This window comes from Peromyscus leucopus, chromosome 7 (assembly GCF_004664715.2).
Source record: "Peromyscus leucopus breed LL Stock chromosome 7, UCI_PerLeu_2.1, whole genome shotgun sequence".
Classification (NCBI taxonomy): domain Eukaryota; kingdom Metazoa; phylum Chordata; class Mammalia; order Rodentia; family Cricetidae; genus Peromyscus; species Peromyscus leucopus.
In genome coordinates this window covers 19,542,434-19,563,838 of record NC_051069.1, presented here as the reverse complement: position 1 = coordinate 19,563,838, position 21,405 = coordinate 19,542,434, and the positions used below count along the sequence as shown (strand labels likewise).

Genomic DNA, 21,405 nt, shown 5'->3' with positions numbered 1-21,405 from the left:
CCGGAGTTCCGGAGTTAGGTAGTGAGACCCCTTCTCAATCCATCAGTTGAAAGCGGGGTTTCTCCACAGGGCAAGGTGGCTCACGCACCTTACCGGAGAAGGCTGGGGAGGGAGGATTGCCATCGGTTCAACACTAGCCTGAGCTACAGGGGCAAACTTCCTTCTCAAAAGGAAAGAAAAAAAAAAACGAAACAAAACATAAAATAAGTGAAACCGGTAACAGCAATTAAACAACCAAACGGCCTTTCTCCAAACTTCTGACCCATCCAAGCAACTGGTGGAGGCCTGGGCTCGGTGCCCGCCAACCCCCTGCTGGTGTCAGCCGCGCGGGGCGGCTCTAGGCAGAGGCCCGCCCCCGGGTGTCCCCTCGAGCCCGGCGCTCCGGCCCCTCCCCGGCCAGCGGAGCTGAGAGCCGGCGACCATGCTCCGCGTCCCGCGGGCCCCGCTGCTGCGCCTGCAGCTCGCCCTGCTGGTGGCCGCGGGGGCCGGGGCGCGGGTGAGCGCCCCGCGGAGCCTGGCGTGGGGCCCGGGGCTGCAGGCCGCCGCCGTCCTGCCCGTGCGCTACTTCTTCCTGCAGGCGGTGGACTCGGACGGCCGGAACCTCACTAGCTCGCCGCCAGGTCAGCAGCGCCCGTCGCCGTCCCCGCGCGTCCCTGTCCCCACACACGGCCACCTCCCCACTGTGGGCGTCGCCCTCCCTCCCCTCCCCGGGGGCTCCCTTCCCTCCTGCCTGACACCCACGGGGGCGGGAGACGCCAGCAAGGTCCGTGGAGTGACTAACTCCAAGGGCCGGGCCACATGTCCCGCGCGTGGACTGATGTTGGCGTACATGGCACCCGTGGTGTCCTATGGGACGCCGGGCTGCGGTCACGTGGTGCGGATGGTCCTTCCTGACCTGCAGGGAGTGCCTTCCTCCCCGACTCTGCACCCACTCATCACTTAGGCGCTCCTAGGCCTGCAGGGCCGGGCCTTCTTGCAAGCAGGGTTTCCCTTTTCTTCTTGCTTTTGACTGAATGCAGACCACAGGAATCAGTGAAACTAAGTAGAAACGGGGCTAGGGAGGATCTTGTCCTGGATCTCTGCAGGGGCCCCCCTCCCATGTCTGACAGCTTCTCTCGACTTGTCCAGCTGGTTTCCAGTGGTTGCCAGTCAGGATTTGCTCATTTGTGTCTAAATTGAAGGCGATTCCTGTTTTGCCAGCAGAGAGACCGAATAATTCAGGGCCTGTCTACTCCACAGTGCAATGGGAACGTCATGTACTTGGAGATCACTGTGTATTTGATAATCCTGGAGTGAAAAGAGGGTGGTAATGTCTGCCTATCAGAAAACTTAGAGTCTACTGAGAAAATAGATGAGCAACTGACCTATCAGGGCACATCACAGTTACTACAATGGGATATGTGCAGCGTGGTGTGAACATGGGAAGACTTCGCGTAGGGCCAGGGAAATCTGGGAAGCTTTCGAGAACAGAGGTTTGGAGGCTGAGGGTTTTCTGGACAGGCTCGCAGACGTGCAAACACAGGGAGTGTGAGGATCGAGTGTTCAGAACAGGAGCCTGTGGGGCGTGTTTCAGATTCAAACCGTGACATAGTATCACTCCAAGTTTGTAATAAATAAATGAACCTGAACGTGCACTTCCGTGGTTATAGCAAGAGAGTACGGATTTTTTCCCTAATTCCTGTTAGCATTCTTTTTCCCAGATAAAAATTTCTGCATAGATAATATCTTATTTATATTGATATGTGTGCATGTTTATATACGTCACTTGTGTGCAGGTGTGTTAGCATCCAGAAGAGGGCGCTGGATCTGCTGTCGCTGGATTTCCAGGCACTTGTGAAAGGCAACTGCTGGGACCCGAACATGTGTCCTCTGGAAGAGTAGGAAGTGCCCTTAACCACTGAGCCATCTCTCTAGCCCCAGTAGATCATGTTTTCGTAGTGAGAAAAAAAACAAAACTCTTAATATGACTGCGGTGCCTGAGTGGCTCCTGGAGTATGTGTGTACTTGGCAGGAAGTCAGACATATTTGGAGGATTATGTCGTCCTAGGGCGTAACACTTTGGTCTTCTGGGACACTCACTAATGTAGGATCAGTGCTCTCCCTGTAACTTACAGGGAGCTTTAATAAGCTTCCTAAACCGGCCATGGCCGGCGAGGTCCCCGTCGCCAGAGATTCTCTTCCATTTAAGATGCCGTAGAGCTGTGAGTGCTCACTATCACTGATGTGTGAGCTTCGGTTACTTCTTGGAGCTGGGTCTCTCATCTGTACAGTGGGGGTAAGAAATGCCTACCTGACAAAGTCTTACAGGAAACAGGTAGAAATGCTTCAGAGAGCTAGGTGTGATGGTGAGGACCTATCACCCAAGCACTTGGGAGACAGAGGCAGGAGGATTGTGGGTTCTGGGCTAGCCTTGACTATGTAATGAGAACTTGATCTAAAAAATAAATAAACAGATCTGGACACAAGAAGTAGCCACAGTAGGAGCTAAGTGATTTTTTTTTTTAAATGCTTTTGGCTTCTTTGAAATTTAAGTGTTCGGAATCTCTGATGTAAGGGTTTGATACTTCCTGCCTCCTTTTGGGTCACTCTGCTCCCATCAGTCAGCTTTTCTTAAAGCAGTTGGAATTTACGAGGAAGAAAACTCAAGCTGATCTTGGGATCTGTTCCATTATAATAGCCGTCAGGGCAAATGCAAACTCATATTCCTTCCAATGTAAGCAGTTCAGAGTTTTCCTCTTCCTTGTCTCCCTTGTACAGACTACACTTCCTTATTTCTATGTCAAACCCAACCAGTGTATTTTCCACTGACTCTCACATTAATTTTATGCTATCAATGATCCAGGCATGCAATGTTACTATAAAAATAACTAAGCACTTAAAATATGTCTTTTTAATAGTTTTATACTTTCCTTTGTTGGTTTTTGTTTTGCTTTTTTTTTTAAGCCAGGGTCTCACTATGTAGACCAGACTGGCCTTCAACTAACAGAGATCCACCTGCCTCTTCCTCCTGAGTGTTGGATTAAAGGTGTGTATGCCACCCCAGCTTTTCAGTCTGCTGTAGCACGCATTATCTTTTTTTTTTCTTTTTAAAAAAGTTTTTATTTTATGTGTATGGGTGTTTTTTTCCTGAATGTATGTATAGCCACTGTGTGCATACCTGCTGGTGTTGGAGGCCAGAAGAGAGTCTCAGATTCCCTGGAACTGGAGTTACCGCCAGTTGTGAGCCACCGTGTGGGTGCTGGGACTTGAACCTGGGTCCTCTAGAAGAAAAGCCAGTGCTTTCAACTGCTGAGCCATCTCTCCTGGCCCTCTGGTTGCCCTTCTGATGGCAGGCTAGAAGAAACAAACACATTTGAAAATTCAATTTAAAAACAGAAATTTTCACACTCTCTTGAGCTCAGGGAACTTTGTAGAAGAGGAAGTAGGAAGTGTGTAAAAGCCAGAGACAAAGTGATGGGCTTTGAAATGCAATCCTCTAGACCAGCGGTTCTCAACCTTCCTAAGGCTTCTACCCTTCAATACGGTTCCTCACGCTGTGCTGACCCCCAACCATGAAATTATTTTTGTTGCTGCTTCATAACTGTAATTTTGCTGCAGTTATGAATCGAAATGTATATATCTGAGGTCTTCGGCAACCCCTGTGAAAGGTGACTCCCAAAGGGGTTGCAACCCACAGGTTGAAGACCGCCGCTCTAGACTCAGCCTTTGCAATCATGAACTCAGAGCTGTGGGCCTATTGTACCAGGCCCACACAAGACTGGCCCTATCAACAGTCAGTCACAGGATGGGGAGGGTCTTCTGGAGCCCTGTCCCTCACTTCCAGACTACTATTAGGTTCTGGGAGAGGGAGCATCTTCTTCAGTTGTGAGCCGGCTGCTGGGCCCACCAGGCTCCAAATCTGCAGTCACACAGACAACCCTGGTTAGACTCAATGGGTCACACAACAAAATGAATAACCGTGAATGTTGGAAAGAGATCTGTAGAAAAGGAGAAGGGTGGACAGGGTGGGAGGGGCACTGGAGAGGGCAGAGGGCAAGAGTGGTCAGGATGCATTATTGTGCCATGTGAAATCGTCAAAGAACAAATTTAATTAAAAAGGGGGGACATTTTCTCAGAAATGAGGGTTGCTAGATACTTTAAATGGCATTCAATAACATGTGTATGTTCTACAGGGAGAAAGTTGAATTGCCACAGGGCCATCAACTTTAGAGTGTGAACTATTAACTGCCTACCTAAGTCTAAATGGTATTCAGGAGAAGACCAAGTAGACAAGACTGTCCCTTTCTTCAATGAATTGATTTTTCCACCCACTGTCGTATGGAATAGATAATGACTCCCATGTTAAGTCAGATCCTTGGCTTAAGGGTGAGTCAGGATAGTTAGTGGTCTCAAGGATCTTCTAGGCTGAAATGAACGTGGTTTACCATGAACACTGCAGGGTAAAGGAACTTCTGTATGAGAGACATAGTAATCAGGAAACGGTCGTGTTCTTCTTTATTTCTTTTGCCTCCAGGTCAAACACAATTCAAAGTGGTGGTAAAATCCCTTTCACCCAGAGAGTCGGTCCGAATTTATGCCCCTAAGCCTTTGGACAGAAATGATGGAACATTTTTGGTGAGATACAGGATGCATGAGACTGCCCACGAAGGCCTCAGAGTAGAGGTCCTTTATGGTGGTGAGCACGTGGCCCAGTCTCCCTATATTTTGAAAGGTAAGTGTTATTAGTCACCTGAACCTAGATTTATGTGGGGTGCATGCTTTTCAGAACTGCTTGGTGATGACCCTGCAGTCAAGTTCAACAGAGTAAGCATCTATATATACTCTTTGAAGTTCAAATTTTATATCATTTTTTAGCATTAAAAAAAAAAGTTACACTTTTCTCGGTTTGGAGAGCACTGGTTCCTCTTGCAGAGGATCTGGGTTCAGTTCCCAGAACCCACACGGTAGCTCACAATCATCTGTAACTGAAGCACAATCCTAATTAGTCTCATTAAATAAAAACCCGGAGTCAGATATTAGGGTGAAAGTTAAAAGATCAGAGAAGCAGAGCAGCAGCCACTAGAGACTTCTTACTTTTCCGAATCTTCAGACTGAATGGGACCGAGATCCTGTCTCTACCCGCCTTACATTACTGTCTCCACCTCCCTAGTGCTGGGATTAAAGGTGTGCACCACCACCACCACCACCACCACCACCACACCACCACCACCCGGCTCTGTTTCTCTTTTAGACTTGTTCAATCACGTGTAGCCCAGGGTGGCCTTGAACTCCTGATCTTCCTGCTTCCTCCTCCCAAATGCTGGGATTAAAGGTGTTTGCTAGCACTGCCTGGCCTCTATGGTTAACTAGTGGCTAGCTCCACCCTCTGATCTCCAGGCAAGCTTTATTTGTCAGAACACAAACAAAATATCACACAACATGTAACTCCAGTTCCAGGGGATCCAACGTCTTCTGACTTCTGTGGGTACCAGACATGCATATAGTGCATATACATACATGTAGACAAAACACACACCTAAAATAAAGCTTTTAAAAAATACTTTCCTGTTTCCTTTTGTGTAGTTCCTATTGCTGTTCCTTTAAATGTTTTGCCTTTTTTCCTGCAATGCCAAGTTGCCCTTAATCCCCTGCAGTGTGTTTTCTTATGTCTTGATGCCATTTTTAATTTTCCTGAGCTTCATCCCTGGGATGTGGCAGAGTTAACTGGACATAATTTAATCCTTTCAAGTTCAGTATTCGCAGTTTGCCAGATGAAATTGAGCCCCATTTAATCTAGGGCTAATTATTCTCAAGGACGGAGCCATGCACTTCCCACGTCCCAAGAATGGAAAGGCTTTGCAGCCTGGCTGGTCCAGGCCCTTTCCCCAGCCTCACTGCCCTCCAATGTTCTGGGTGGTTCTTCCCTGTATTGGATGGTTTCACCTCCCAGATTCCCTGATCATAGGCTGGGGTGTTTGCTCACTCACAAAGCCCTGTATGTTTCTAAGCTTTCCCAGGTTCAGTTCTCACCCTTCTCAGACTCTGTCTCCCAGGCTCAGCTGCCCTATTCATCCTGTGCCCTATTCATCCTGTGCCCTATTCATCCTGTGCTCTCAGATCTTCCTCAGCAAGGTGAGACTGCTCAGCTCACCCACACCCTCTTCCTGTGCTGCTTAAGCAGCCACGTGACCCCTGAGGCTTGCCTTGCTGGTGTCCACATCCCAGACTCACTGTCCTTCAATGCCTCATGTCCATAGTCTGTAAGCACATAAGTTAGGCCAGGTTTCCTTCACCAGTTTCACAAGAGAGAATAAGTCAGTGCTTCTTATTGGTCTTGATCTGAAGTAGAAATCCTCAAAAAAAAAAAAAAAAAAAAAAAAAAAAAAAGATATAATCCCAGCACCACAGAGGTAGAAGCAGGAGGATCAGGAGTCAAGGCTAACCTGGGCTACAGGAGACTGTTTCCAAAGATCATAAATAAATCCTCAAGAAAACTTAATTTTATATTAAATGTGGATTTGTCCTGAAATTATATCAGATTTATATGACACTGACAAACCCTTTGGGTTACTCTGTCTTTCTCTGAGATGTGTTGACTGAGGCAGTGTTAGAGGCGTTGAGGGGAAGGGCCTCCATTTCCTCAAGAACTCACTGTTTCCACATTTGAATATCTGAAAATCAGGAAGCTCTCCTTTTGCGTGCTAACATGAAGTGGTTGTAAATTAATTACTTATACCTCACTAGAAGCAAAGTGACTGGAGTATGTTTGTTTGGGAGGAAGCATGCGCTGTATAGTCTGTCTAAGGTGTCTCCAAAGCGGACAGGAGTGGGATGTGCTACTCATGAGTCTAAGGTAGTTTTACCTCTGTCCGTAGTTTTCAGATTTGCCAAGGTGTCATCCAGTGCTCAAACCTCTCTGTTAACTCAGGGTGGCATTGTGTGTGTATGTGTGTATCACCTCCCCAGGACCTGTGTATCACGAGTACTGTGACTGCCCAGAAGAGGATCCTCAGGCCTGGCAGAAAATTCTGTCTTGTCCAGCCACGGAACCACAGATCGAACAAGATTTTACTTCCTTCCCCAGCATCAATCTCCAGCAGATGCTGAAGGAAGTCCCCAAAAGATTTGGGGACGAGCGGGGTGCTGTTGTTCATTACACAATTATCAATAACCACATCCACCGGAGATCTTTGGGGAAATACACAGACTTCAAAATGTTCTCTGATGAAATTTTGCTGTCCCTGGCAAGAAAGGTATGAAAATGAACAATTTCCAAAAATGGTATCATTAATTCTTTTGTTGCAACAGTTACATACTTAGAACTATAAAGACCAGTGAGAGTGGATTTCAGGGCTCAGAAATGTGTCATGGAGATGGCTCTCTCCTGTAAGATTCAAATTAACGTGGGCTTGGTGACTCTTGCCTGTTATCCCCGCACTCAGGCTCATGAGACTTCAGTATAAGCTAGAATAAGAGAGCGAGGCTCTGAATGCCAGGACAGAACATAGGTCTCGTTCCATAGTCTAAGGTTCCGGTAAGTTTAGTCGTGACCTTAATGTGGGGTGTAGAGGTCTGGACAGCTGTATAGGCAATAGGTTCAAGTTGAGGGAGGGTGGAGTCAGAAAGCCTAGGAAGGAAACTTCCAAGCAAGAGGTCCTCAACAGAGAGTGTCAGTCGTGGATGTGGAAACAGGGTGGAGGGCTCTAGGGGCAAAGTTGGAAGAGGGCATGGTGACGGAGGGCAAAGGCTTGGGTCTGACTACAGACTGTTGCTTAGGTAGCTGGTGCGGCTGCACAAAGCCACCCGTTCACACTTCTCCATATACACCCACTTCAGTGACATCCCATTTTTAATGCCACCTCTGGAGAAAGGTAGCCGGCTCCCAGTTAAGTGAGTTTGCTATGTACTATGCTCACCCAGAGGCTCTCTTCTCCTTACCCACTGTTTTCCATGGTCATCTCTATCAGAAGTACTTAAGAGGACTCAGCTGGGGAGATGGTCGATAAAGTGCATGCTGGGCCAACATTAGGACCTGAGTCTACTGCTCAGAGCCCGTGTGAAAAAGACCAGCCGTGATAGCATGTGCTTCTCATCCAGGCTGAGGAAGCAGAGAGAGGTGGAGCCCTAAGGTAGGCTCAGAGACCGGCCAGCTTAACTGCCTTGGGAAGGTCCAGGCCAGTGAGAAACCATATCTAAAACAAAACAAAACAAAAGAAGAAGAAAAAGCCACCAAAAACACAAACAAAAAAGTAAGGTAGATGGCTCTGGAGGAAAAACACCACAGACTGATCCCTGTCCTCCATACATCTACACACATAGCCAAGAGACTGGGGCAGTATGTACCTTCCAGCACTAATGTTTGTGGGGTTTTGTTTTGTTTTGATTTGGTTTGGGTTTTTGTTTGTTTGTTTGTTTTTTGTTTTTGTAGGTCACCCTCCCAGATTTAGAATTTTATATTAACCTTGGAGATTGGCCCTTGGAGCATCGGAAAGTCAATGACACTCCCAGCCCTATACCTATCATTTCCTGGTGCGGCTCCTTGGATTCAAGAGACATTATCCTTCCGACATATGATGTCACCCATTCCACACTTGAAGCGATGAGGGGTGTCACAAATGATCTCCTCTCTGTTCAGGGAAATACAGGTGAGCTAAGGTTAATTCTCCAGGAAAAACGCTTAAGGGTAAAAATGATGGAGGGAATGTTAACTCAGAAAGAGTAGATATATACACCTAATCATTCTTACTTCCTAACCAAGAACGCTGATCTAGCATGTGCAGGGGCCCCAGCTCCATTCCCAGCACAGCAAAGAGGGAGGAAAGCACCCTAAGGCCAAATGAGAATGTTTAGGACTCTAATTTGAAAATGAAATGTACTTAGTTTGGGGAAATAACTCCCAAGCCTATATTCATGGAGTCTCTCCTTTGGGTTTAGTCATTGGTAAACATCTTTTCATGTCTGCATTTGGTTATACTTATATGAAATTTTAAATCAAAACATTAAAGATACGTAAATAATTGTATATTTGGTAAACTTGTCTCTTAATTCTGACCCCAGTGCTTTTTATGGATGAAATGAGGGCACATTCTGAAAAGCGTAAGAGGGTTGTGATCATGGTGTGATTTGGGCATTATGAACCCATCCTCCAGTACTTTGTGAGGAATTCTCTTATTTCATTTTTATGCACTCCTGAGTCTTTCAGATTGGAATCTTTTCTCTCTTTTTATGATTCCTTCCTTCTATTTATGGTACAATACCTCTTTTTGGCAACTCATTGAGCTGCAAAAAACTTGGCTTTGTCCTTTCCAGCCTCTATTTGTCTTTATTGTTATTCAGGGGACAAGACCAGAGATTTGTAAAAATTGTCTAAAGTATCATGAAGAGAAAAGATAAATGAAAATCAGATGGGGACCATAGGTAATAAAAGTTGGCCTACTTTCAGTTTGATACCAGTGAATTCCTCAGTATACTGAGAAGGCTTAACCCCTCTGATTTCTATGTCTTAGGATGTCCCCGAGACACTGATGGGCATTATTATTTAGAATAATAAGAGGTCTTTCGGTGGTGGCGCACGCCTTTAATCCCAGCACTCGGGAGGCAGAGGCAGGTGGATCTCTGTGAGTTCGAGGCCAGCCTGGTCTACAAAGCAAGTTCCAGGAAAGGCGCAAAGCTACATAGAGAAACCCTGTCTCGAAAAAACAAAAAAACAAAACAAAACAAACAAACAAACAAAAAGAGGTCTTGTCAGAGATTGCAATTAACTTTTCTAAAACATTTTCCCTTTTAAAAAGAGAAGACAGGGCTGGAGAGATGGCTCAGAGGTTAAGAGCACTGGCTCCTCTTTCAGAGGACCCAGGTTCAATTCCCAGCACCCACGTGGCAGCTAACAACTGTCTGTACCTCCAATTCCTAGGGATCTGACACCTTCACACCAATGCACATAAATAAATTATAAAAAAAAGAACTAATTTTTTTAAAAAAGAGAAGATATAAATAGAGAGAGAGAGAGAGAGCTGGGCATGGTGTCTCATGCGTGTAATCCTAGTACTTGGAAGCCTGAGGCAGGAAGAGTGTCCTTAGTTAGAGATCCACCTGGGTTCATAGCAAGTAGCAGGGATTTATAGCGAGATCCTATCCGAAACTCCCCATATACCTATGTGAATGTAGTGAGCAATATAGTTATTTAACAGCATCAAAGAAAAATATTTTCCCTCTATTCAAAATTATGAGCAGCTGAACTGGAGAGATGGTCAAACGGTTAAGAGCACTTACTGCTCTTCCAGAGGACCCAGGTTCAATTCCCTGCACCCACTTGGTGCACAACAATCTGTAACTCCAGTCCCAGGAGATCTGGCTCCCTCCTCTGGCCTCTGTGGGCACTTCATGCACACAGTGCACAGACATACATGAAATATATATACACATAACATAAAAATCAAGGGAGAAATATGAACTAAAAATCTGTTGGGGTTGCTTAGTTAGGCAATTTTCTGCTGACCTCATATAAGAACAAAAGCCTAACTCGTGTGTGATTATGAAACATGAAAAATTGAAGAAGCTATGGCCTTGGGAGGGGGACAAATCACAGAGCCTCTGCTTGCCTTGAGCTTGGTCTGATACTGTGAGGGCTGCTTCCTACTGTTGAACACAGTGAACAGCCCTTGTGACCTGTTGTTGGTAGGTAAACAGGAGGGGCTGGTGCAAACGGACAGACAGACAGCCTCTGAAAGCATCTCTGGCAAACTGAGGCTCAGTCCCAGGTATTTTGGAAACAGCATCTATACTGCAAAATGAGTTTGTGACGAGTATCAACATTTTAAATGACAATGGTGAATTAAAGGTCATTGTACTGTCTTATGATTTCAGATTCTTAATCATCATTTTTTATGGCCTCAAACTTCTAGGGCCTTCCTGGATCAATAAAACAGAGAAAGCTTTCTTCCGAGGTAGAGATAGCCGAGAGGAGAGGCTGCAGTTGGTACAGCTGTCCAAAGAAAATCCACAGCTGCTAGATGCAGGAATTACAGGATATTTCTTTTTCCAAGAGAAAGAAAAAGAGCTTGGAAAAGCCAAGTTGATGGGTTTCTTTGATTTCTTTAAGGTATGAGTCTTCCTATGGCTATGGAGTGATAAACTGTGTTCAACGTCTGTGAAACCGGTCGTTCAATCAGGTCGCCTCCGTTGGGAGCTGACTTCACTGTTACACTTTCCTGTGTGACCGAGGGAACCGCTGAACTCTTGACGGTTCTCTCTCTGTTCATTTTGTTTACGGAATAACCTAGAACTGTATTTAATGCTTAATGTAGGAGTTAACACGAAGTGTGTATGTGTTTACTGTGGCTTTCCCCTTTGGTTTAATAAGCTGCAAAGATAAGTGTCTTTTATGTAAAGCGACCTCAAGTATCTTTGGTAAATAAAAAGAGTATTCATTTTAAAATATGGAAAATAGGAGGCAGAGCGAGAGTTTGAGTCCTGCCTGTGGCCCCTCCTCTCTTAGTGGCTCTGGTGACCTGTGATGCCTGCCATGTCCTTTTACTTTCTTTTTGTATTGATTTTTGTATGCGTGTGTGTTTGTATATGCATGTATGTGTGTGATGTGTGTGTGTATATGCATATACATACATGTGTGTGCCTCTCACTTCTTTAGAGTGTTTTCATGAAACCCACACCTAACTGGCTAGAAACACATGGCACTGATTATTTAATAAATTATTTTTATAAAGAAATTATTAAGAGGTTAGAGTGTAGCCCAGTGCAGAGGGCTTCTATTACATGTGAGAGGCAGAGGCTTGATCCCCAGCACTGAGAAGGAAAGGGAGGAGGAAGGGAGAAGGAAGGGAGTCACCGTGGTTGGGGGAATGGATCACCTTCATCTCGGGGGCTTTGTAAAAAGAACAGTGAATTTGCTTTCAGCATGTAGGTTTATAAATTTCTCTGGATACCAGTTTTCTCACTTGTAAAAAAACAAACTTGCTTTATATTATAATTAAATTGGATTTCATGCCTTTGATAAATGCTTTTGAAATGGAAATCAGAACTTATTAATCCAATATGTGCCAAGGAAGTGACAACTTCTCCAGGTTTCTGTCAACTAGATTTTATTACACTTAATTTATCTGTGGTGTGTGTGTGTGTGTGTGTGTGTGTGTGTGTGTGTGTGTGTGTTAGATCAGTGACAACTTCTCCAGGTTTCTGTCAACTATTTTTTATTACACTTATTTATCTCTGTGTGTGTGTGTGTGTGTGTGTGTGTGTGTGTGTGTGTGTCTGTGTGTCAGATGACAACTTACCAGAGTTAGTTCCCTTCCTCTACCAGGTGGGTCCTGGGAATTGAACTTGGGTCATCTGGTTTGGCAGCACGCTCCTCTATCCACTGAGTCATCCTACCTACAGTTTACAAGCTGGAAAGATGTAAACTCAATTTTACATCAACTTAGTTTACCAGCCTGTAAACTGTAAAATAGAAACAGTGCCTTTCTGGTTTGTGGGTTTAGTCTAAGGACTAAATGAAACTCTCTCTCTCTCTCTCTGTGTGTGTGTGTGTGTGTGTGTGTGTGTGTGTGTGTAATTAATGTCACTTTTCCGAATATGAAAATTGAGAACTTTGACAATAGTGTTAGGACGTGCTTTGATTACAGAAGTCTGGACTCTCTGCTTCAGAGATGTAACTGAAACAGGCACTTGTTCCTATGTCCTAACAGTCCTAAGGGAGCTGTTACAGGCTGTTTATAATTTTTATACAAAGAGAATGAACAATAAATGAAATGCAAACACAGACATAGGAAAGTGGAAAGTCACCCCTCTGTATTTAATTTTAAAGTACTGATGAGGAACAGAAGTAAAGCAAATGGCTTTATGAGGTTTTTTGCTTTTAATCTTCTAGTTCAAGTACCAGGTGAATGTGGATGGAACGGTGGCTGCCTACAGGTATCCATATCTCATGCTGGGGGACAGCCTGGTTCTGAAGCAGGATTCGCCATATTATGAACATTTCTATGTGGCACTAAGGCCTTGGAAACACTACATTCCCATTAAAAGAAACCTCAGTGATCTACTAGAGAAGGTGAAATGGGCCAAGGTATGTTCCTTGCAATTTTCCTTTTCTTAGGTAATATCAAAGTTATTGATATGGGGAACCTGTGTTCTATCAGGACCTAATGTATCACAATGAAATAAAATCAAAGGAAGTATGATTTTCTTTAAAAAAAAAAAAAAAAAAAAAAAAAAAAAGGTGTTCCCTTTAATAGTTAAAGAATAGATATCAGGGGTCGTCAGAGAGATGGCTGAGTGGATAAGAGCACTTGCTATTCTTCTAAGGACCCTGGTTTCCAGCACCCACATTGGTCAGCTCACAGTGGCCTGTAACTCCAGCTCCAGGGAATCAGGCTGCTTCTGGCTTCTGCGGTCACTGAACCTGTGTACACAAATCCACAGATAGATAAACCCAGGCACACATATAAAAGAAAAAGAAAGGGCAGAGCAGTGGTGGCACAGGCCTTTAATCCCAGCACTGGGAGGCAGAGCCAGGCGGATCTCTGTGAGTTCGAGTCCAGCCTGGGCTACAGAGTGAATTCCAGGAAAGGCGCAAAGCTACACAGAGAAACCCTGTCTTGAAAAACCAAAAAAAAAAAAGAAAAAAGAAAAAAAAGAAAAAGAAAGAAAGGACACCAGAATCATTTTGTATACCCCCTGCCAACATTGTTGAAGTTGAGATTTGAAGTCTAGTGTTTATGTAATATAGATTTTTCTAAATGATTCACTATTTGCACTTAGATATGCAAAACAAGAACATACAATACAAATTACAGATCAAAAAGGCCAGAGTTGGAAGGATATATATATATATATATATATTTTAAGATTTTTTTTTTTTAGTAAAACCAAAATTTATTATAAGCCACAGTCGTCCTAGGGACCTCCATGCTATATATATAGCCTCCATGGTTCTATGGTTTGTGGTCTAATTGTTCTTTATTTTATATCTAGAATCCACTTATGAGTGAGTACATACCATGACTGTCTTTCTGGGTTTGGGTTACCTCACTCAGGATGATTTTTTCTAGTTCCATCCATTTGCCTGCAAATTTCATGCTTTCATTGTTTTTCTCTGCTGAGTAGTACTCCATTGTGTATATGTACTACATTTTTTCCATCCATTCTTCCGTTGATGGGCATCTAGGTTGTTTCCAGGTTCTGGCTATTACAAATAGTGCTGCTATGAACATAGCTGAGCATGTATCTTTATGGTATGAATCAGCATTCCTTGGGTATATGCCCAAGAGTGGGATGGCTGGGTCTTGAGGTAGTTCGATTCCTAATTTTCTGAGAAACCGCCATACTGATTTCCACAGTGGTTGTACAAGCTTGCATTCCCACCAACAGTGGAGGAGTGTTCCCTTTGCTCCACATCCTCTCCAACATTGACTGTCATTGGTGTTTTTGATCGTAGCCATTCTGACAGGTGTAAGGTGGTTTCTCAGAGTCGTTTTGATTTGCATTTCTCTGATGATTAAGGATGTTGAGCATTTCTTTAAATGTCTTTCAGCCATTTGTAGTTCTTGTTTTGTGAATTCTCTGTTTAGCTCTTTAGCCCATTTTTTAATTGGACTGTTCAGTGCTTTGATGTCTAGTTTCTTGAGTTCTTTATATATTGTGGAGATCAATCCTCTGTCAGATGTGGGGTTGGTGAAGATCTTTTCCCATTCTGTTGGCTGTCTTTTTGTCTTAGTGACTGTGTCTTTTGCCCTGAAAAAGCTTCTCAATGGCTTTATTTATTATTAAGAGAATATTCCAGGAAAATCTGGTGTTCTTCTTTTTCTCATATAGGAAAAAAATCCGCAAGTCCTTACTCAACGCAAGCTACATAGCATCCTAAGAGCAAGTTCCCCATAAAACAGGAATTCCTTTTTTTAAGGAATAATATTAAAAATTATTATGGTTTATTATGAAACTATAAAAATTTATCCTTCTATTATAACATCTAATATAAAACAAAAATTTTCCATTTTTTTAAGTTTTGAGAAATAATATTTGGTTATAGGAATAATGCATCAGAATCGTTGTTCTGGCTTTTCCTAAGATCCACAATTGCCAGCAAATAGCTTTTCCTGTCAGCAGTGTGCAGAAAATGAAGCGTTTCCCACGACTGTAATAAGGATCATCGGTTATTCCTAGCAGTACAGCCCGTGAGTACTAGTGAGTGAACAACTCTTTTGTTACAACAGCATTATAGCCTTTTGTGGCTACCGCTTTGTAACAGAGCATTGTCTCTGCATATTTGAATGAAGCTTTATGAAAAACACATTTTTTATTATTTTTAATTTTACACATGTGTCAGTGTAGAGGTCTGTACACTTGAGTGAAGACGCCCTCAAAGGCCAGAGGCCTCAGATCTTCTGCAGCTGGAGTTGACAACCACCAAGGTGGGTGCTAGGAAAGGAACTGGGGTCCTCTGCAAGAGCAGTATACACACTTAACTGCAGAGCCATCTCCCCAGCGCTGAAACTTTTAGAGTGCCTTTTAACATGAAAATTGATCCATTCTGTTCTTAGGCAGAGGGTATAGCGGGTGATGGACCCCAGGCTTTCTCCCTGGGGAAGCAGGTGATGGACCCCAGGCTTTCTCCCTGGGGAGGCAGGTGATGGACCCCAGGCTTTCTCCTTGGGGAGGCAGGTGATGGACCCCAGGCTTTCTCCCTGGATAGCTAGGAAAGCACCAGAAGAGGCTAGTGAGGCCGTAGGGTCAGGTCCACACACGTTTGATCTTTTCCCTTCAGCAGACATTAGTGAACTGCCTGCCTGGCCTCCTTTGTGTTACAGCCCATTGCAGTCCCCTCCCTGTGATGTTGACTCTCGCCTCGCCTGTCTCTCTCACACTTTCACGTAGCTTTCTTTGTGGGCTACAGCCTCAATTTTCATTCTTTCCTTCTAGGAAAATGATGAAGAAGCAAAGAAGATTGCCAAAGAAGGCCAGTTAACTGCGAGGGACCTGCTCCAGCCGCCCAAACTTTTCTGTTACTATTACAGAGTGCTACAGGTCAGTTCAGAAGTGTCCAATCTGATGGGTCAGGGCTCCTTAGACCACGTGCGTGACTCGGACACTTTGTACCATGCTTCCCGAGGGGATCAGGGGCAGCTTGTGGAAAGAATTTGGGTTCAGCTGAGACTCTCTGGAGCCTCCACATTTAATCTTTGTTCTTGGAGCCCATGGAAGTAGATTAATTAGAGGCTCCTCCCACCTTGTCCGTGTGCGCCCCCTGGTGGTTGTTTCTTAGAGAACCGTCCTTCCTTGTCTGTGGATGGAACAAAGCAAGCCATATCCTACCCTCACCCCCACATGCCCGTCTTGCCATCCTTAGATGGGTTCCATCCTGTCTACTTGTAGCAATAACGCCTGCGCTACCACCACCCGTTCATCATGTCTGAGCGAGGGGCTGTGGATTGAAAAACAGAGACAAAGACAGGGGGTCACTCGCCTAGGCAGAATGCCGAACGCTGTTTATTGAAAGAGGGAGGAAACATTAAATACAGGCTTACAGCACAATGGGAGAACCCCAGAGGGCAGAAGTTCGCTCCTGATGTTTACAATCTTGCATCTAAGCTGTTAACACCCATTATGCAGGATACACAGACAAGGAACTTCCCTTAAGCATTCAGGAGGGTGGAAACCGGCAGGGAATCAGCATAGGGAGGACATCTGGTCAAGGTCGGCAAGCAGGCAACGGTTTACTCAATATGGGAGGAGACCAGGGCCCTACATCTACTAATCTAGTTTTAATATTTTTTATTTTAACTACATTTTATTTATTTATTTCGTGAGCTCAGGGAGGCGGGGGTAGAGGTCAGAGGACAATTTACGGGGTTGGTTCTCTCCTTCCACCATGTAGGTCCCAGGGGTTGAACTAGGGTTTTAAGGCTGGGCAGCAGGCACCTTTGCCCACTAAGCCGTCTTACCAGCCCTAGCTTTAATTTTAATGGTAGGAGCTTCTACCTCTAACGTGTTAATTAGGCTCCCTTAGTTACATCACTATTTTGTTGGCATTCGCCCAATACTAGGAATACATAACCAAGTGGACACAGAATGAACGGAGCGGGAGACTCGGTTCATAGGGATATTCCTGACCAGAGTAAAAGAACATTGCACGCGCCTCTTGGCGTGGTTATAACTCCAGCCCTCCAGGAAGGATGGAAGTGGCCATCTATGCACTCTGTCTGGAAATGCTCATCTTACTGTTACGAAAATTCAACAAGATAATTATTCATTAGAATGGAGGATAAGTGCTGACTCTGTTTGTTTCCAGAAGGGGCATCTGGCTTGGCATCTCTTTTCCAGAGGTGTCCCGTTACACCGGTGTAGATTAGGGCTCCCTGCCCGACTGTGAGATGTTTCACCAGCATTTATAGTAAATAAAGCTAAAATGTAACTGTGAGATTAGAATAGGCCAGACCTTTGGTTTGGGTCTGAAACATCATGATTGAAGGTGGAGATGTGGAAGCAGGAACTAAACCTTGCACTCTTCCAAACATATTTCAGAAATACGCTGAGCGCCAGGCCAGCAAGCCCATGATACGTGATGGAATGGAACTTGTTCCCCAGCCGGATGATGGCACATCCGTTTGCCAGTGCCACAGGAAGAGGCCTGAGAAGGAAGAGCTTTAAGGAGACTTGGCTTCACACTCCTTTGTATGCTGGCTGCATCTTAAGACTTGTGAAAGATGCCAAGCTGTGAAGAAACAGGGGATCCTGGCCTGGTGCCTCAGGCTCATACCTCTAATACCAGCACTCTGGAGGTGGAAGCAAGAGGATTTCTTTAGTGCAAAGCCTGCTTAAGATAAGTGGTGATTTCTTGGCCAGCCCAGACTACCCAGTTGGATCTTATCAAATAGCCAAAACAGCTGGGCAGTGGTGGCGCACACCTTTAGTCCCAGCACTCGGGAAACAGAGGCAGGCGGATCTCTGTGAGTTCAAGGCCAACCTGGCCTACGGAGTGAGTTCCAGAACAGCCAGAACTGTTTCACAGAGAAACCCTGTCTCAAAAAACAAAACAAACAAACAAAAAGCCAAAGCGAAAAAGAAATGCAGAGAGATGCTAAGCATGTAATCCCACACTCATGAGGCTGAGGCAAAAAGATCGTGAGTTTCAGTATTACCTGATACCTTTGGGTATTCATTTTATTTCGGGTGAAAGCTGCCCATTTGAGCATCATGGTAGATAAAAGGACTTACGCATCACCGGGGAATCTGTGGGTGTCACATTTACTGGTTTGTTTCTATCTCTTGTTCACTTGCTTTTACATCCAGTGGTGGAGGGAAAGTGTTTGGGGAGGTTTTAGTTGCTCCTCCCTGGGTAGTTTCTCCTCCGGCAAGCTGCTCCGGATGCAGGGATGGCAGCTCTGCTGTCTCCTCCTGCTGCTGGAAGCTCTGATGAGGTTAACTAAGGAAGAAGCTGCTGTTTAAGGTAGCGTGGAGACGGTGGAGGAACACACTGCACCGTTTAAGTCTTTCCAGCTAAGCTTTTGCCAGAGCTTAAGACAGAATCAAGGGGGAAACCGTGCCCTACCCTGGTGAGTCACAATCTGTTTTGGGTTGTACACCTATTAAAGACAGCACAGCTATTAATGTAGATGGCGGCTCCCGTGGCTGTCTTTATCATCTATATACTAGGAATATAAGAAATTACAGTTGTCAGCGAGAGATAGTTATTCTTTTTGTCCTTCCGAAAGAGTCCTCGAAAACAGCTATGCCAGCTTCAGGAAGCCTCAGCATCCCCGGATTCACTAATAAGCCAAGGAGAGAGGCAGCTGCTCATCCCTGGATCCACAGACAGATGGAAAGAGCCTCCTCTTTCACTGGGTTGCACCGTTAAGATAAAGGCTTTGGCACTTGCCTCCGAGGGTCGAGATCTAAGTCTCATACCATAAATTCACGTCTAATTCCTCAGAGCTCCATTGATCCAAGATGCAGTTCATGACAGAATGCAATCTAAAACAAGAGCTCCCCCAGTAATCGTGCTCCCCCAGCTGGGGCATTCGTTTGGTCCTATCTGTTCTCCCGAGGACCACTAAGAACACGGGAATTTGTAATTGTAACTAGGCCACAGGAATGTATCATCAAGCCAATTACCCCATCACCCATTTAAAGCCTACCCATGTAGTATGAACTTAAGGACAAGCCGTCCTGAGGCCACACCCTGGTGCATCTGAGACTACCTTCTGTTGTACAAGGAGGGTAGGGCTTTATCGAAACGGCTTATGGAAAGAAAGGCTGCCTCCTGTTTCTACCTCTGTAACCCCAGGTCCAGAAAGCAGATGGGGGTTTGGTGTAGACACATTGAGTCTTTTAGATTGATGCTGTCGGATGATGGACAGTCCTAACAGTTCAAAGCGACTTGAGACAGATGGGCAGTTTCTATGGACTTGTCAGGGCCTCCCGAGCCTCATTTTGGAGCACTGCACTAGAGACAGAGTCTTCAACGTGAACCTGCAGGGAACATTTCTCATCCAAACTGTAACGAGTCTGTCAAGAAATCTAGATAATCCCCCATCTCCCCAGCTTGACCACAGCCTTTGAAATGAGTCTTACGCGGCTTTTTGGTTTATTAGCTTGAATTTATCTTAGTGAAAGAAACTGGATTTTAAACCCTGATTTTTTCCCTTCACCTATTACCCATCTATCCATGAGCCACTTTTAATCCTGAAATTTTTGTTAAAGTGTATCTGGCTTCAGAAGCCATGGATTGAGAGAGTGAAGGAGACTGCCTGGGGAGAGGCTGGAGGGAGATTTGAATTTCAACAAAAGTATTTTTAAGCTGGCCTTTGAAAAGAGAGGGATGTAAGGGTGTAAAGATATAGCTGTGTTCATTTGAATAAACTGTCAACCATGCGTGTGGCTTCAAACACTCTCAGTGGCCGTCACCAGTCAGTAGTGAATGCTGATGAGCGGAGGAATTGAGGAGACAAGCACACACCACTGACGAGAACAAAGAGTTCTAACCATGCCGGACTGAGAGCTTCCCACGATGTGTCCAGGAAGGACCAAAGGTAGAAGACACAGACTGTGAAAACCTTTTGCCAAAGACAAAAAGAAAATGGTTGAGTGTGAGGGACAAACTGCCAGTGTTGGAGAAGGTTTGAAGGGAAGGGAAATGTTGCTTTATACCTTTTTTTATAATATTTAAATTGTTTTTTAACTATGGATATAAGTCAAGTTGTACAATAAAAATGTCAACCTGGTAAAAGAGGAAATCCACAGAGGATATAAGAAGGAAAAGAAAATGATATGTTTTCCATGATGCCATATTAAAAACTATGTCTAGAATTTTGTCACGTGGTTTTATTATATACTCTTTTTTAAATAAAGCAAATTTTCTTAATAAAAGTTGGAAGTCATGTGCTTTGTTTTAAGAAAGATTATCCCAGCACTCGGGAGGCAGAGCCAGGCGGATCTCTGTGAGTTCGAGGCCAGCCTGGGCTACCAAGTGAGCTCCAGGAAAGGCGCAAAGCTACACAGAGAAACCCTGTCTCGAAAAACCAAAAAAAAAAAAAAAAAAAAAAAAAAAAAAGAAAGAAAGATTATCACCACCCTGGTATGTCTATGACACTCTAAACTGATTTTTTTTTATTTTTTAAAAGATTTATTTATTTTTGGTGTATGAGTTTTTGCTTGCCTGTATGTTAATACCCCCCACCACCACCACATGCATGCCTGGTGCCCACAGAGCCCAGAAAAGAGCGTTGGAATCCCCCAGAACTGGAGTCACAGATGCTTATAAGCTGACACGTGGGTGCTGGGAACTGAACCCGGGTCCTCTATAAGAGCAGCCAGTGCTCCTAACCCCTGAGCCATCTCTGAAGGCCCTGCTCTGACTTCCATCTCTGTTACATCCTCATGAGTAACTGAACTAAAACTGCTGTCATGGCCCTTCTCTCTGAATCCTATTCTTCAGAAATAGAAAAAAAAAATTAGGCTTCACACCACTTTTTAAAAAAACAACTCGTTTTTCAAGTTAACATACAAAGTAACAGGTTCCATTATGGTGTTGTCCTACGTGTCATTACACTCTTCTAATCTCTGACCCCTTCTGCGTCCTCCCTTGTGCCTTCCTGACCCCTCCCACACCAGCCATTAGTCGAGGAAACAAGAAAGCATCCCCACAGACTCGCCCACAGGCCAATCTGATGGAGGCGTTTTCCGGGTAGAGGTTCCCCTTTCGCAGATGGCCCTGGCTTGTTGACGAAGGCTAAGCAGCACAGTCTCCATAGGCTCGGCGGGTATTTGAACACTTGGTTCCCAGTTGGCAGCGCTGTCTGTGGAGGTTATGGAGCCTTCAGGACAGTGGTTCTCAACCTTCCTAATTCTGTGACCCTTTAATATAGTGCTTTACATTGTGGTGACCCCCTCCCAACCATAAAACGTACTATTGTTGCT

The 21,405-nt window shown here is 44.7% G+C and overlaps 2 protein-coding genes across 2 annotated transcripts in view; both read left to right on the top strand.

Moving 5' to 3' along the window:
* Positions 1-330: 330 nt before the first annotated feature.
* Positions 331-20,355, top strand: Poglut3 (protein O-glucosyltransferase 3). The gene is made up of 8 exons (XM_028864960.2): positions 331-620; positions 4,514-4,711; positions 6,946-7,232; positions 8,408-8,624; positions 10,884-11,080; positions 12,863-13,057; positions 15,910-16,014; positions 17,512-20,355. The coding sequence occupies exons 1-8, from the start codon at positions 422-424 to the stop codon at positions 17,635-17,637; spliced, it is 1,524 nt and encodes a 507-aa protein (XP_028720793.1). The 5' UTR covers positions 331-421; the 3' UTR covers positions 17,638-20,355.
* The window catches only part of C7H11orf65 (chromosome 7 C11orf65 homolog), a 29,075-nt gene continuing 27,008 nt past the window's right edge, over positions 19,339-21,405 (top strand). Inside the window, exon 1 of the mRNA XM_028865118.2 lies at positions 19,339-19,485. Coding sequence (XP_028720951.1) covers positions 19,339-19,485 — 147 coding nt within the window. The remainder of the gene's footprint in view (positions 19,486-21,405) is intronic.

Excerpts from the sequence above, each read along its gene's own strand:
- Poglut3 (XM_028864960.2), top strand. The coding sequence starts at position 422 with ATGCTCCGCGTCCCGCGGGCCCCGCTGCTGCGCCTGCAGCTCGCCCTG. Across the intron at positions 4,712-6,945 it reads GTCTCCCTATATTTTGAAAG|GACCTGTGTATCACGAGTAC; the intron begins GTAAGTGTTATT and ends TCACCTCCCCAG. Across the intron at positions 13,058-15,909 it reads AGAAGGTGAAATGGGCCAAG|GAAAATGATGAAGAAGCAAA; the intron begins GTATGTTCCTTG and ends CTTTCCTTCTAG.